Consider the following 13,678-nt stretch of genomic DNA (forward strand, 5'->3'; position numbering starts at 1 on the left):
GGAGGAGCTGGAGGAAGTGTCTGGAGAAAGGGAAGTCTGGGCATCTTTGCTTAGACTGCTGCCCCCGCGACCCGGTTCCGGTAAGCAGAGGAAAATGGATGGATGGATGGATGGATGGATGGAGTGTAAACCCACTAAAATTCTTAGAATCAGCATCATCAAAGCAAAACCCAGTATAAGATATTTAAAGAATAGTGTACATTATGTAATAAGTAAATAGTTGGATATTTTAAATAAACCCTTTTCTGATGTATCTGCCTAAAAATCATTTTAACAGTTCAAGCTGGGCCTTCTGTCAACCCTGTGAACTGTTATGCAACCTCACACACTCAATAACACTTAGGTAATTCCACTCACTGGGAATTGGGTAACCAAACACTGAGAAATGTGTGTCTTAACCATTACCACTTAAAAGTGCAAACTCACTAAAATCATATGAATGTCAATAGCATCAAACTTGACTCAATAACCACAGAGAGTATTAAATCTTTTCAGGAATTTTATATACAAGCTTAACAAAGCTATAGCAAAGCAACAGGCAATAAAATATAAACCTTAAAATCATCAATAATCAGCTTGCAATCTAAATAAACAACTATTAATTCTAAACATAAATTTAAAATGATCATACTGATTAAATCATTATGGTTAAGCTAAGCTCTTGATCTGAATAAAAGTCAAAAGTCTCACGTCACCGATCCTCAGCTGGCTCTGGGTGGGTGGCGGCCGATTGGGCGATGCTTGTTCCTCTTTTTCCTTTTCGCCATGATTCAAGCTTTCACAAGTGAAAAGAATTTACAAACAAAAATATCAAAGCTCATCCGGTTCAATCCTCAAAACTCTCAAAGAGAGAAATAGGACAAATTCAGATAAACAATGTTTTTTTTGGTCTATAAACAGTCTCCTTTTGGTCCAAATCTTCATAAAGGCATGAAAATGTCTACAAATGTCTTCTTTTCAAGCCATCCTTTCCCCACCAGGCCGGGTGGATTGTGGCTTTTTGTTAAAATTCTTCATTTCTTCATCAATCATCTTTGAAGCAGGAATTCAGTTTCCCTACTGTGAGGCTCTGCCAGTTTCATCGTCCCACGTCGGCATGCATCCTCCTGCTCTGACAGGCCGAATGCCTGTCCAAGCACCCAGAAAAGGTTGCTCCCTCATTGGCATGCATCTCACTCCCACAGGCTGAATGCCTGTGTCCAAGCACCCAGAAAAGGGGCTCTCTCTCCCTCGTTGGCATGTTTCTCACTCCCACAGGCCAAGCCTGCAGGGTCCCCAGAGGGGCTCCTCTTTGAGGACTGTGGGAGGCAGTCCGTGGCCTCCATAGGTATATGGTCTTCCTTCACAGCCACAATATATGTGTATATAAAAAAAATCCCCCACCCGCCCGCCACTTCGGGACGGTCTTTTATTTCTTCCTTCAAGCTTGGGTCCTCTACCAGAGGCTTGGGAGCTTGAGGGTCCTGCGCAGTATCTTGGACTCTCTTGGCTGTTCCTAGAACTACACTCGTCTTGACAGAGATCTCAGATGTTGTTCCTGGGATCTGTTGAAGCTACTCTCCTAGTTTGGGGGTCACAGCCCCCAATGTTCCTATTACCAAGGGGACCACTTGTGCCTTCACCTTCCACATCTTTTCTAGCTGAGCCCTTGGTATTTCTCGAGCTTCTCATGTTCCTTCTTTCTGATGTTGCTATTGCTTGGGATTGCTACATCTATCAGTACGGCCTTCTTCTTCTGTTTGTCCACCACTACTATGTCCGGTTGGTTGGCCATTACCAGTTTGTCAGTTTGTATCTTGAAGCACCCACAGGATCATTGGTCATTCTCAACCACCTTTGGAGGTGTATCCCATTTTGACTTTGGGACTTCCAGATTGTACTCGGCACAGTATTTATTTATGTAAAGTTCACTAGGAGAAATCCAATCAAACATGTTAGTCCTACAATTCAGTCCAGAAAATGTTACTTCAATCCCCTTTGCTTTACTTATTTTATTGGACTAATAAAATAATTCTGCATTGCTGCAATCCTCAAAGTGAGACTTGTTTTTTCAGGTATTTTCAATTAGTGCCTATGTTATCTGCCTGCATGAATGATTAACATTTTGGGTGTGAAAAGCTTGATGGATCACAAATTCAGTGTAACTTATATAATTCTTGGTGGGCATGCAGAAGTGCATGAATACAGATAATCAAAAGATTTGATTATTTTTGGTTTCTTCTGCATTGTTGTTAGCAAGTATGAGAAAAGCTAGCTTTAGCTAAAGAAGAGTTTACCCCAGCTAGCACACCAGTCTCACCTCCACTACCATCTGGCCCTGACTAGACTGAACTTTCTATATTATTAACTGAAAACGACAGAATTGATTATAGTGAGCTATACAGAGAAAGACTTCTTTATTTGTAATTAGCTGTTAAGTTTCAGGCATGGAAGGAGCCAAATATGCAGACCCAGAAAGGAGACTAGGATTCAAAGTAATTTAAAATAACTAAGAAATACAAGGAAAAAAGAGGTAAACAGATGCTCAACCTGACAGTGCAGTATAGACAGGTAAAGAAAAACATAACAAAACTGTCAGGGCGCAATAAACACAAAAACCAGGGAGCCAAACTAATAATGATCAAAACACAGAATCCACAGATGAAGCAGGGGAAAAATCACAACTTACAAGAGTCCAAATAGAACAGAAAGTGAAGGAAAAGATACCAACGGGGTGTGGTGATCTCTAGTGATGTTACACTCGAGGCAGATGGCTCAACACAGTATCAGTCTTTCAAAGCAGAAGTATTACAGTAAGATGTTTCGATGCCTCATTTCACCAAGCGAGATATCACGTGACTCCCCAAATGACGCTTCATGATGTCATGCGCTTATCGACAATGTGTCGTGCCGGTTTAGAATACGGTGTGGCGGTAAGGCATGGTTATCAAACTCACCATGCTTATAAACGGGCTCAATCCCTCTACACTTGGTGGGTTTTTTGAGAGGAGGAGAGTTTTTGCGTGCATTAATGCTATAGATTCATTGATTGACAACCAGGGAGAGTGAGGTTTAGGTATATGTTTGTACATATCCTTATGTATGGCAATAGCAAAGAGCATGTAAACAATATAAGGCTGAGAGAACAGAAAGTAAAGAAGTAATGTGTAAACAAACAAAGGAATGTGCACTAGGAAGCGAGATAAAAAATTTAAATAAATATAACCAATAAAAACCCTGACACTGGCCACTTAAGACCATATTTGTTTTGCATAGTATTTAGTTGATGTAAGATGTTATTAAGGATAGTAAAATTAAAGGATAGTGTATATTATGTAATAAGTAAACAGCCGGATATTTTATATGAAATATTTTGTGATATAACTTTCTAAGCATCACCTCCCCTCTCAACAGCCAGCTGGTTTGTATGGAATTCACCCAGGCAACAAGCCCAATCAGAGAAGTACTGCTTTCTGTTGTCATCGTTAGGTTTCCGCAGCCAGGCAGCTTGTTATCACCGCTAGGTTGCTACTGCCTGTTTTAACTCTCTGAGACACTGTTGAGAAGGTTGGCATATTATTAACACTGTTGATTGTTGAACAATATGGTTAAACTCATTATCAAGTTGTGTTCTAAGATAGGGCATCTGAATTATAATGTGTGTAATATAAACAATGTAAACAATTGACTAGTTTATTTAGATTGTTTTTAAATGACTTTCTGAAAATTGTCAATTTCAATCATCACTGAGTCCCTTTTCAGGAAGCTGCATTTAAACTATTTACATTATAGTCTTAAACAGCCTTGAACATTACCACGTGTGTGTACAAGTGTAAACCCACTAAAATCACAAGAATTAATAACATCAAAACTTGACTGAATAAACACACAGTATTAAACCTTTTCAGGAATTTTATATAGAAGCTTAAAACAGTTACAGCAAAGCAGCAAGCAATAAGATATAAACCTTAAAATCATCAATAATTGTCTTGATTGGCTTATAATCTAAATAAATCAGCAACTACCATTTCTAAACATCAATCTAAAATGATCATACTGATTAAAATTATTATGGTTGAGCTCTCAAGACACTGAATAAAAGTCAAAGGGTTTGCTCACAATCACCAGTCTTCAGTTGGTTTGAGTTTGTTGGATTGTGGCTTTCTGTCAAAAAGTCTTCATCTCAGATTATCATCTTTTAAACTAGAATTCAGAGTTTCCTCTTGCTGAATCATGAGGCTTTGGCACAGTAAATCGTCCCTCGCCATCATCCCACTCTCCATAGTGGCTCTATTGGTGGTTTTTCTTCTCTTCCTCCGTAAGTCATCTTTTAAACAGGAATTTAGAGTTTTCTCATGCTGAATCATGAGGCTTTGGCACAGTTCCATTGTCCCTCGGTGCCTTCCTGCTCTCCAAATCTTTACTTTTAGGCTCAAAACCATCATTTCTAATTTCTTAATAACCCCTGTCGCTTTCTCTGTCACATACACACACTTTGCACTTTTTGCACTTCCTCTTTGCAGGGATGTGTGTTGCTTCCCTTTTTCTCTGTGAGTCAGAATTTTTTTACTCCTTAGATTAGATTGGATGTAAAATCACTTCTATTGTTTTTCTAATACAATCATTTCTCATTTTATTCTTACACATTGACTAATGATTATTTCAAACAAAACACACACATGATTATCCTCACTTATTAAAAGCTTAACTTTCTATTTTATGCATTCTGCCATACCATTTTAATATTTTTTTCTCTCTCCTCCAGCCTCTCTTGCCGATTCTTCTGTTTCCCCTCCGGGTCCAGTTTGGCCTCTCCTGTATCATCCACCATGTATTCTGCATTCACCCACTCCTTTCTAGTTTCCAACTCCTTTTCCCATTCTCTTCCTTCTTTTCCTCCTTTTTCTCAACCTCAATTTCCACTCATCCACCACCAGATAGTCTGCATTTTCCTCCATTTCTTCCTGGCAGAAGTCTGCTGGTTCCATAGGACTAGGGGAGTACAAGCTTTGCATCCACTCCACACATTCTCTGTCCCCGGTGCAGTTCCTTCTAGCTCAGGCATCTCATTCTCATCCTCTTCTGGCTTGTCTGTCATCTGCTGGCATTCTCCTTCATTATTTAGTGGCCATTCCCACATTTATAGTAGCCCTTCCTTCTCCTCTTCTGTAACTTCTAACTGCAAGGAGACGATTTGTTCAGTAGTCTCCTGCAGCTCATTTTGTAAGAGTTATATGAGACTATAACAGGAAGTGATGTCAAAATAAAAGCATGAGACTGGAAGCAGTGGGGCAGAATCATGATATCCTTGCTTTTATTTTATTTTTTTATTTTATAGCACGGCTATTTTCAGTGTGTAGAAATACTCTGTTAAAAGTCCTGTGCTGAACTATTGAATGAAGTACTGATTTATCGATATCCATCAAATCTGCAGGACAATGTTTAAGACTCCTGACACCGAGGTGGATAAGGATAATTATGTGTTATGTGCTACATCATACATCTGCGACTATGAGGGTATGTAACCTGTATGCTAATGGTAGTAGTCCTGATTAGGGATAGCCTTATACACCGGAATGACACTCCACCAGTTTTTTTGTTTCTCCAAGAGAGGAAAAAGAATATTTGTATAATCTGACTGAAATTTACAATGTCATATTTTTGTGAGTGCTTGAAGATCCAATCATCAGTAAAGCCTATGTCATGCAAGAGAGCAAGTGAAACAAATAAAATTATTTAAGTTGTAATGTTAAACTTCCAACTAAATAACTAACAAATTGTTATGATCGCTCACTTGCAGGACTGAGGTGAGCAAGCAGGTGGGACTCAGGAGGCAGATGCACAGTTCCAACATGAGATTTTATTAGAAGCAAAAATAGCGGGAAAATAGTGATAGTCTTTGAGAAGAGGTCCAATGAGGTGCTGAGACTGGGGATGAGTAGGTTCGTCAGGGAAGAGAATTCACAGGGCAGTCCATTGAGAGGAGTTAGGTTTTGCTGTCTGAGCAAGCTCTTGCAGCAGAGAGGACAGGAGAGGATGATTACAGCTGGTAGTAGCTTATGCTGACTGACCTGAGAGCAGGGGGGGAAGATGTCAGCCAGGAGAGATGAGGCAAGTGTTGTTGGAGCACTCGGAGGTAGAAGAACAGGGATGGCATGGCTAGGAAGCTGGAGAGACGTGAAGAGCTGCAGGGGCAGAAAGCAGTAGTAGTTTCAGAATAGTCAACAGGGAGAGCCAAAGTGTCGTTGAAGTAATCCTCAACATACTGGCACTGGAGGAGCATCTGCCAGAGTCTTAAATAGGAGGTTGATGATGAAGCAATTAGTCTCAGCTGTGTAACTCAGCACAGCCGTGTGCCACACCCCGGACAGAGAGCCTGCAGAGAGGAGAGACAGAGAGAGAAAGAGAGGGAGGAGAGGCAGGGGTGTCAGAGCAAACCTGACACAAATTGAATAAAGTGTCAACTGTTACTGCCAACAAAGTGGATGTGATGAGACCCATTTTCTGGTTTGGTCATGTGACATTCGAAATAAACTCCATTGCTATCCATTTTATTCTGATGGGTAATTTGTCGCCTTTACGAAGGGATCAGTGAGGTCTTACTTTTATCCATATCTTCTTCTCCTACCTGCGGCTGTCCCCGTTAGGGGTCACCACAGTGAATCATCTGTTTACACCTAACTCTATCCTTGGCAACCTCTACTCTTGCCCCATTTAACTTCATGTCCTCTTTTAGCACATCCATATATCTCCTCTTTGGCCTTCCTCTTGACCTCTTGCCTGGCAGCTCCATCTCCAACATCCTTCTACCAATATAACCACTATCCCTCCCCTGCACATGTCCAAACCATCTCAATCTGGCCTCTCTGACCTTGTCCCCAAAACAACCCACCTGTGCTGTCCCTCTGATGTGCTCATTCCTAATTCTGTCCATCCTGCTCACTCCTAAAGAGAACCTCAACATCCTCATCTCTGCTACCTCCATCTCTGCCTCTTGTCTTTTCCTCACTGCTACAGTCTCTAACCCATACAGCATAGCTGGTCTCACTACTGTCTTGTACACCTTTCCTTTGATTCTTGGTGATTCTCTGATGTGCTCATTCCTAATCCTGTCCATCCTGGTCACTCCTAAAGAGAACCTCAACATCCTCATCTCTGCTACCTCCATCTCTGCCTCTTGTCTTTTCCTCACTGCTGCAGTCTCTAACCCATACACCATAGCTGGTCTCACTACTGTCTTGTACACCTTTCCTTTGATTCTTGCTGCCACTCTTCTGTCACACAACACTACTGACACTTTTCTCCACCCGCTCCAACCTGCCTGCACTCGCCTCTTCACCTCTTTTCCACACTCCCTGTCACACTGGACTGTTGACCCCAAATACTTAAACTCCTGCACCTTCTTGACCTCAGCCCCCTGTAACCTCACTGTTCTATTTCCCTCCCTCTCGTTCATACACATGTATTCTGTCTTACTACGACTGACTTTCATTCCTCTTCTTTCCAGAGCAGACCTCCACCTTTCCAGGTGTTCCTCCACCTGCTCTGCTCTCACTACAGATCACAATGTCATCTGCAAACATCATTGTCCACGGAGATTCCTGTCTGACCTCATCTGTCAACCTGTCCATCACCATAGCAAACAAGGGACTCAAAGCCGATCCTTGATGTAGCCCCACCTCCACCTTGAACTCCTCTGTCTGACCTACAGCACATCTCACTACTGTCATACTCTGATGTACTTCTCTGTCACTCCTGACATCCTCATATAGCACCATAGCTCCTCTTACTTTTGTCCATATAATACACCATAAAAAGAACTGTACTTCAGTCTGAAATGTAGTGAATGGCAGTATAAGGCAGGATAAACTATCAGAGAATGGACATACTCAAAGTACAAGACTCTCACAACTGTACTTAAATTCAGTACTTGAGTAAATGTATATCTTTTTCATATTTTGCCTCCTTCACACACACTTAATGACGCCAGCGAGCTGCCAGTCAAGGTGTTTGACAATAAGGGGTCTTCTGTGGCTAATTTTGGCCATTATGATGCAATGCGTTTAGGCATAGTCACCATTACCCCTTATGGCAAATTAGTGACATTTTATGTAACTAAAACTGACCTGACCTCATACAAAAGGTCCAACGCTGATGCAAGGATACTGTAGTGAGTGTCATTAGTGTCCTCTACTGTGGCCACCTCCCGTGTGTGTTCGGCACAGGCCTGACTACGGCCCCTCTGCAAACAGCAAATTATGACCCAGTGGTCACAGTGAGCAGGCCTCATGGGACATTCCTCTTAGTAAATACCTTTTAGCTGTGTAATCAGCCAGAACTGACACAGTGACTCAAACTTATTACAAACACTCTTAATGACTGTGGCTCTTAACACCAGAGAATTTTTACTGTGATTCCCAGAGGTGGTCAACAGGTCATTATGTCTTTTGTCCTTTGAGAGCAATTAAACACAGTCCCAACAACACAGTATACCCAGTACACTCCGGCAACAACACCAGTTATCTTGATAATAATAATAATAATAATAATGATAGGGTTTTTCTTTGCTCTTAGGTGAGCCTGGATGATCACCATGAGGATGGTGAGAAACACACAAATCGCTGTGTCAGTGTCCATTAGAGCCTCATTGACCTCTGTTCACCTTCACTGAAATCATTACTTCATCTCGGTCGCGGGAGGCGAGTAGGGTGGGTAGAGCAGTCGTCTCCCAACCAGAAGGTTGAAGGTTTGAATTTCGGTGCCAGCAGTCCATGTGTCGAAGTGTCCTTGGGCAAGACACTGAACACCCCCGTTGCCCCCGATGGTTAGAGCCGTCGGTTGAGGTGGCGCCGCAGATGGCTGCCATCGGTTCTGTACCAGAAACAAATTCCTTGTGTGTAACATACTTGGCCAATAAAGGTGATTATCCTTATCCTAAATCCTGACCTGGGATTAATTTGAGTTTAATATAAACCCTAATTTTGATGGTGGTATTGTCTCTCAGGGGGCAGGCCTCCTCAGGAATCAGATTTTCGCCATCTGCTCAGTAGAAACTTCCAAATGCAAGCATCTGCTGTGACACAACAGACAACATGCTTTGCTACTTTAATTTTTTGTGACAGAGTTTATTATGTTCAATAGAAAAAACAAAAAATTCAATGCCACCGGTTCTAAAATTCTTTCCACTGTATCTCCTTATTGTCAAGATTAGGGAGAGATCAAAATTATAACAAGTACACAGTCTTACAATACAGGTTATACAGTAAAATATATTTATATATGTATAAATCAATAATGAATCACAAGTCTGTGATGGGACGCTGCACACACTACTTCCTGCCTAGCACTTGTCCAACAACGTAACCTTATTTCAAATCCTTACTTCTTAAGGATACTGGAGCTTCTGTCATTAACTGAAGCACACAAAAGGAATTTTGAAATGTTGGCCATTAAGAGTTCTCACCAGAGGAGCATATGTCTGACTCAGATTTCACTGTGTTCCATCCAGTAGTTGCTGAGACATTTCAGTCTGGATCAGTGTGCATCCATAAAGCCAGAACACCGCAGTGGTTAATGTTCCTTACTGCACATCTTTGTTACTTTCTCTTTTTTTTTCTTGGCTATGTGTGTGTGCAGGTGTCGGTGAGGTGCTGTCAGGTGTGGTGGACATCGGTCAAGCTGTCAGCAGAAAGGTTACTCAGCTCCTATGTGAACTACTGAGTGTGCCGTGGCTGTGGGCCCTGTTGAAGGCACTACTTGATTCACTATGTGTGCACGGAAACAAACACAGCATCTAGCTCTAAAGTCATGATATCCTGTCTTGCTGTCTCTGCAGATTTATGAGTGCCTGGTGCACACCCAGCCCTTATACCGCATGAGGTGTATGCGCATACACGTGCACACATTCTCACCTCCATTAGGTTAGTAGGCTTCCTATTGTATCGCTCACATTACCACCTTCTCAAACACTGTGCCCATATATCTAAAAGCTCAAATACACAATACAAAATAAAAGAACAAACAAATGCAACTAAAGGATGTCGAAGCTCAACCAAGAACTAAAGGTTAATGTAAAAAAGAAAAGTCTTTAGATGTAAAAATTGCCAAGTCGGTAATAGTGCGAACTGTTCCACGGTTTAGGAGCAGCCACAGTAAAAGCATGGCTACCCGATCGTCTATGCCGAGACCTGTGGACCGTGATGAGGAGCCGGCTACATGACATGAGCACTCGGTCATGCACGAGGGAGTAAAAAATTCTGTTCATCAAGAAAGAGCAGCAAAGCCATTTAGAACTTTAAAAACAAATCAAGCAAAAGATTACCAGTTTGATTCCCAGCTTGTCCAGTCCACATGTCAAAGTGGCCTTGAGCAAGACCCTAAACCCCAAGTTCCCTGTGAAGTCACTGGTGTGTGAATGTGTGAGTGCTTGGAAGTGAGAATGGGTAACTGACTAAATAGTGTGAAAGCGCTTTGAGTGTGCTGCACAGAAAATCACTATACTACATGTATCCTAGCTAAGAGACCTTGAGACAACTACTGTTGGTTTGTGTTTCCGCTTGTGAAAAATCTGCCTCTCTAAATGTTAATGCACTTTCAGAAAATTAAGATTACAAATAATGATATAAATTCAAAACAGACAACACCAAACACTGGTTAACATGTTATATTTACTTGAGCCTTGTTTTTGTCACTTTTGATGCATTAGTTAAGGCAAAATGTTTTAACAAAGCCCAAAGGTTTTGGCTTTTGCCACTTATACATAATCTAAATTAAAAGAAGAGCCTTGAAGTGTTTGTGTAATTACTCAGCCCTGAGGCCCTGTCTTGTGTGGTAAAAACAGCTTCTTCTGCTGCTGGAAGCCAAGTTGGGAGATTACACTGAACCATACAGTGAACTAAAAAGCTAAACTAAAAATGAGCTAAAAACTGTGAAACCACCAAAACAACAGTACAAATATTTTCAAATGATTCATCTATTCGTATACTTTAAATATGAGTATCTGAAATATAACCTGAAATCTGAAATATAGCTGTGACACTAAAACAATAAATCATTAACTAACTAATTTGGTGCAGGGTGTTTTATTTTCTGGTAGCATCTAATTTCTTCAAATCTAATTAATTTTTTTTATTGCAACACAAAATAACACATTTATAGGGCAAAGCACATAACATAGTTCATGAGACAACAGACATTACCAAAAGAGGCAAAGGGATTATTAACTGAGGGTATTAAGTTATGTGTGTGAAAGTGTGTAATGTGTGTATCCAAGTTTATGCAGACTGATGTTCATTACAATAAGGGAAAATAGAATTAAACCAAATAAATTAGGAAAATGGAGGGGGTATAAATGTAAAGGAATGAAAAGACAGTTTGATAAAAAATTAATGATTGTAGTAATAAAATAAAGAAGAAAAAAGCAATAAAGCAATATCAATTATATACTATATACTTTTCCATTCACATACTTATATATACACTCAGTTATGAAGGTAAACACATTCATAAAACAAAAATAAATGAAATTAACAGATCAGTAAATGACTAGAAAGAGAGGGAAGAGGAAAAGAGAAGGGGGGGGTAGGTAATATTCTCAGTTAATTTGTTTTGATTGATAGGTATGAAACTCAAAACAAAAGCATGGACAATGAGGACTAATAACAGTAACAATAATGAAGTAAAAAGCAGCTTGTTATATTTTTAGGAGTTTGTGGGAATGTGTGTGGCCTCTGCCTCACCTCAAAAGAGGTTAGAGATGGATTCCAAGTGTCAGTAAAGGTAGGTATATTATTCTTCAAATTTATTCTGATTTGTTTAAAACAAATGTGAACAAAATATCTGTAGAGATAAAACTGTTACAATATTCTAGAAGAAGAAAATATTAATAATAGAATTAAGGCTTCATTAACTTCTCTCTCTGCTTGGGTTTTTGAATTATGTAAGACAAAGCCTTTTGCCTGCCCTTAGAAATCCAGAACTTACTGCTCTGATCTGAGGCAGATTCAGGCCATAAATAATGGGATTAATAATGGGAGGGATGATCAGAAACTCCAGAGATAAAACTGTAGCAAAAGTAGTTAGTTCAACAACATTATACCAGCTCACTGAAAACTCACAGAATATTGAGATACAAAAGTTCCCAAGAGTCACTATGTGGGGCAGGCAGGTCTGTAAGGCCTTTCTTCTGAATTCAGATGAACTTCTCCTGCAAACAAGCAGAATGCGCAGGTAGGTGTACAGGATAAAGAACAGGGGGATGGACATTGATGTCACAACAATACATTGACTTGCTGTGCTGATCACAGTTGTGTCGACACAGGAGAGATTGATTATAGACCAGCAGATGCAAAAAACCCTCTGCAGTTTGTTTCCACACAAAGGCAAAGTGATGGCCTGATAGAAAAAGTAGCCTAAACCACATGCAGGGTACAGCACAGCAAGAATCAAAAGCAGCAGCACCGTCCTAAATGTCATTTTACTGTGATAGTGTAAAGGCTGGCAAATAGCAACAAACCTATCATAGGCCATGACTGTGAGGAGAGGCACCTCATTTGCTACATAAGTGTTAGTAACGTACATCTCAATGAAACAGAATGGAGGTGAAATGAAATTAGTGTTGGACAGAAGGTCCATCAGGAACCTAGGGAAGAAGCCGGTCGAGCCATACAGAGAGTTTAAACACAGAGAGCAGATGAAAATATACATGGGCTGATGCAGAGAGTTCTCCAGGCAGACTGACAGAACAATGACAAAATTAGCAGAGATTATAGTCATGTAGATCAACAGAGAGAGGCTGAAGAAAAGATATCTGAGGGGCCCAAGGTCAGCAAACACAGTGAACTGAAAATAGGAAGGAGGCAGGCTGTTGTTGCTCTTCATGTCTGCACAGCAGCATAGCTGATTCACTATTGGGCCCAAAGAATCAGTGTAGTTAACACACTTCATATAATTCAAAACATAAATTAAGAATTTAGAGATAAAAATACTCGCATGTACTAAATTGCACAACCCAACATCACATTTCTCATGTCAAACAATCAGCACATTAAACAGTGTTTGAGCAGAGAATAAAGAATGTAATATGGTTATAAACTGTGGAAGCTGACATTCAGCTCCCAGCTCCTACATGTCCATGTTCATAACTGATGGTGCCACAGTTATTCACTGAGAGCTCTCCCAGTGTAACCCAAACTGACGCAGTTCCTGGACTCTCATCCTGTTTTGTTGTTGCACTGAGAGCAGCCACAAACACAGACTGGGCACAGAGGGACATGACATAAGTCCAGTCCTTCACTGACTCACTCAGTTTTCCTTAATGTATTTTTCTCAGGGTGTGGTCATAACAATACAAGAGACAAAAGGCTGACAGAGACACAGGTTTTCAAGGCTGAAGGATGCAGCAGAAGACAGTGGGTTACAGTAGTCGCTGTTATCTGACAGTTGTTAATATAATGCTTGAGACGCTGTCAGACCAAGACCATGGCAAATTAATCTAAAGGTCACAACTAAATCCCTGTAAAATGGGAAAATTGATGACCTTTGAGCAACATGATCTGATGGAGCAGTGATGTGAAAGATTTGATGGTATAAAATATACTGTAATTAGATGATCACAATTTTTTTGTCTGAACTGACAAATAAGGGCTGACACCAGTGGGACAAAGGCACCTTCCTTCCACTGGGAGGAAGCTGCCTATAA

The 13,678-nt window shown here is 40.6% G+C and overlaps 1 protein-coding gene across 1 annotated transcript; it reads right to left on the reverse strand.

Annotated features, from left to right (window-relative positions):
* Positions 1–1,172: 1,172 nt before the first annotated feature.
* Positions 1,173–12,979, reverse strand: LOC109952522 (olfactory receptor 142-like). Its single transcript, XM_020587646.1, has 4 exons — positions 11,937–12,979; positions 6,246–6,355; positions 6,051–6,164; positions 1,173–1,340 (listed from the first exon to the last, which is right to left on the reverse strand). Exons 1-4 carry the CDS (start codon positions 12,922–12,924, stop codon positions 1,173–1,175), a joined length of 1,380 nt encoding a protein of 459 aa, XP_020443302.1. The 5' UTR covers positions 12,925–12,979.
* Between the last annotated feature and the right edge of the window lie 699 nt (positions 12,980–13,678).

The sequence above is a fragment of the Monopterus albus genome, unplaced genomic scaffold (genome assembly GCF_001952655.1).
Source record: "Monopterus albus unplaced genomic scaffold, M_albus_1.0 scaffold469.1, whole genome shotgun sequence".
NCBI lineage: Eukaryota > Metazoa > Chordata > Actinopteri > Synbranchiformes > Synbranchidae > Monopterus > Monopterus albus.

What these genes read in the sequence shown, in the direction of transcription:
- LOC109952522 (XM_020587646.1), bottom strand. Translation starts at nt 12,924, where the DNA reads ATGAAGTGTGTTAACTACACTGATTCTTTGGGCCCAATAGTGAATCAG. An exon ending in TTCTGGATTTCTAAGGGCAG is followed by an intron (nt 6,356 to 11,936) that starts GCAAAAGGCTTT and finishes TCCTCTCTGCAG; the next exon opens with GCTCTCTGTCCGGGGTGTGG. An exon ending in TCTTCCCCCCCTGCTCTCAG is followed by an intron (nt 1,341 to 6,050) that starts GTCAGTCAGCAT and finishes GTGGCTGTGAAG; the next exon opens with GAAGACCATATACCTATGGA.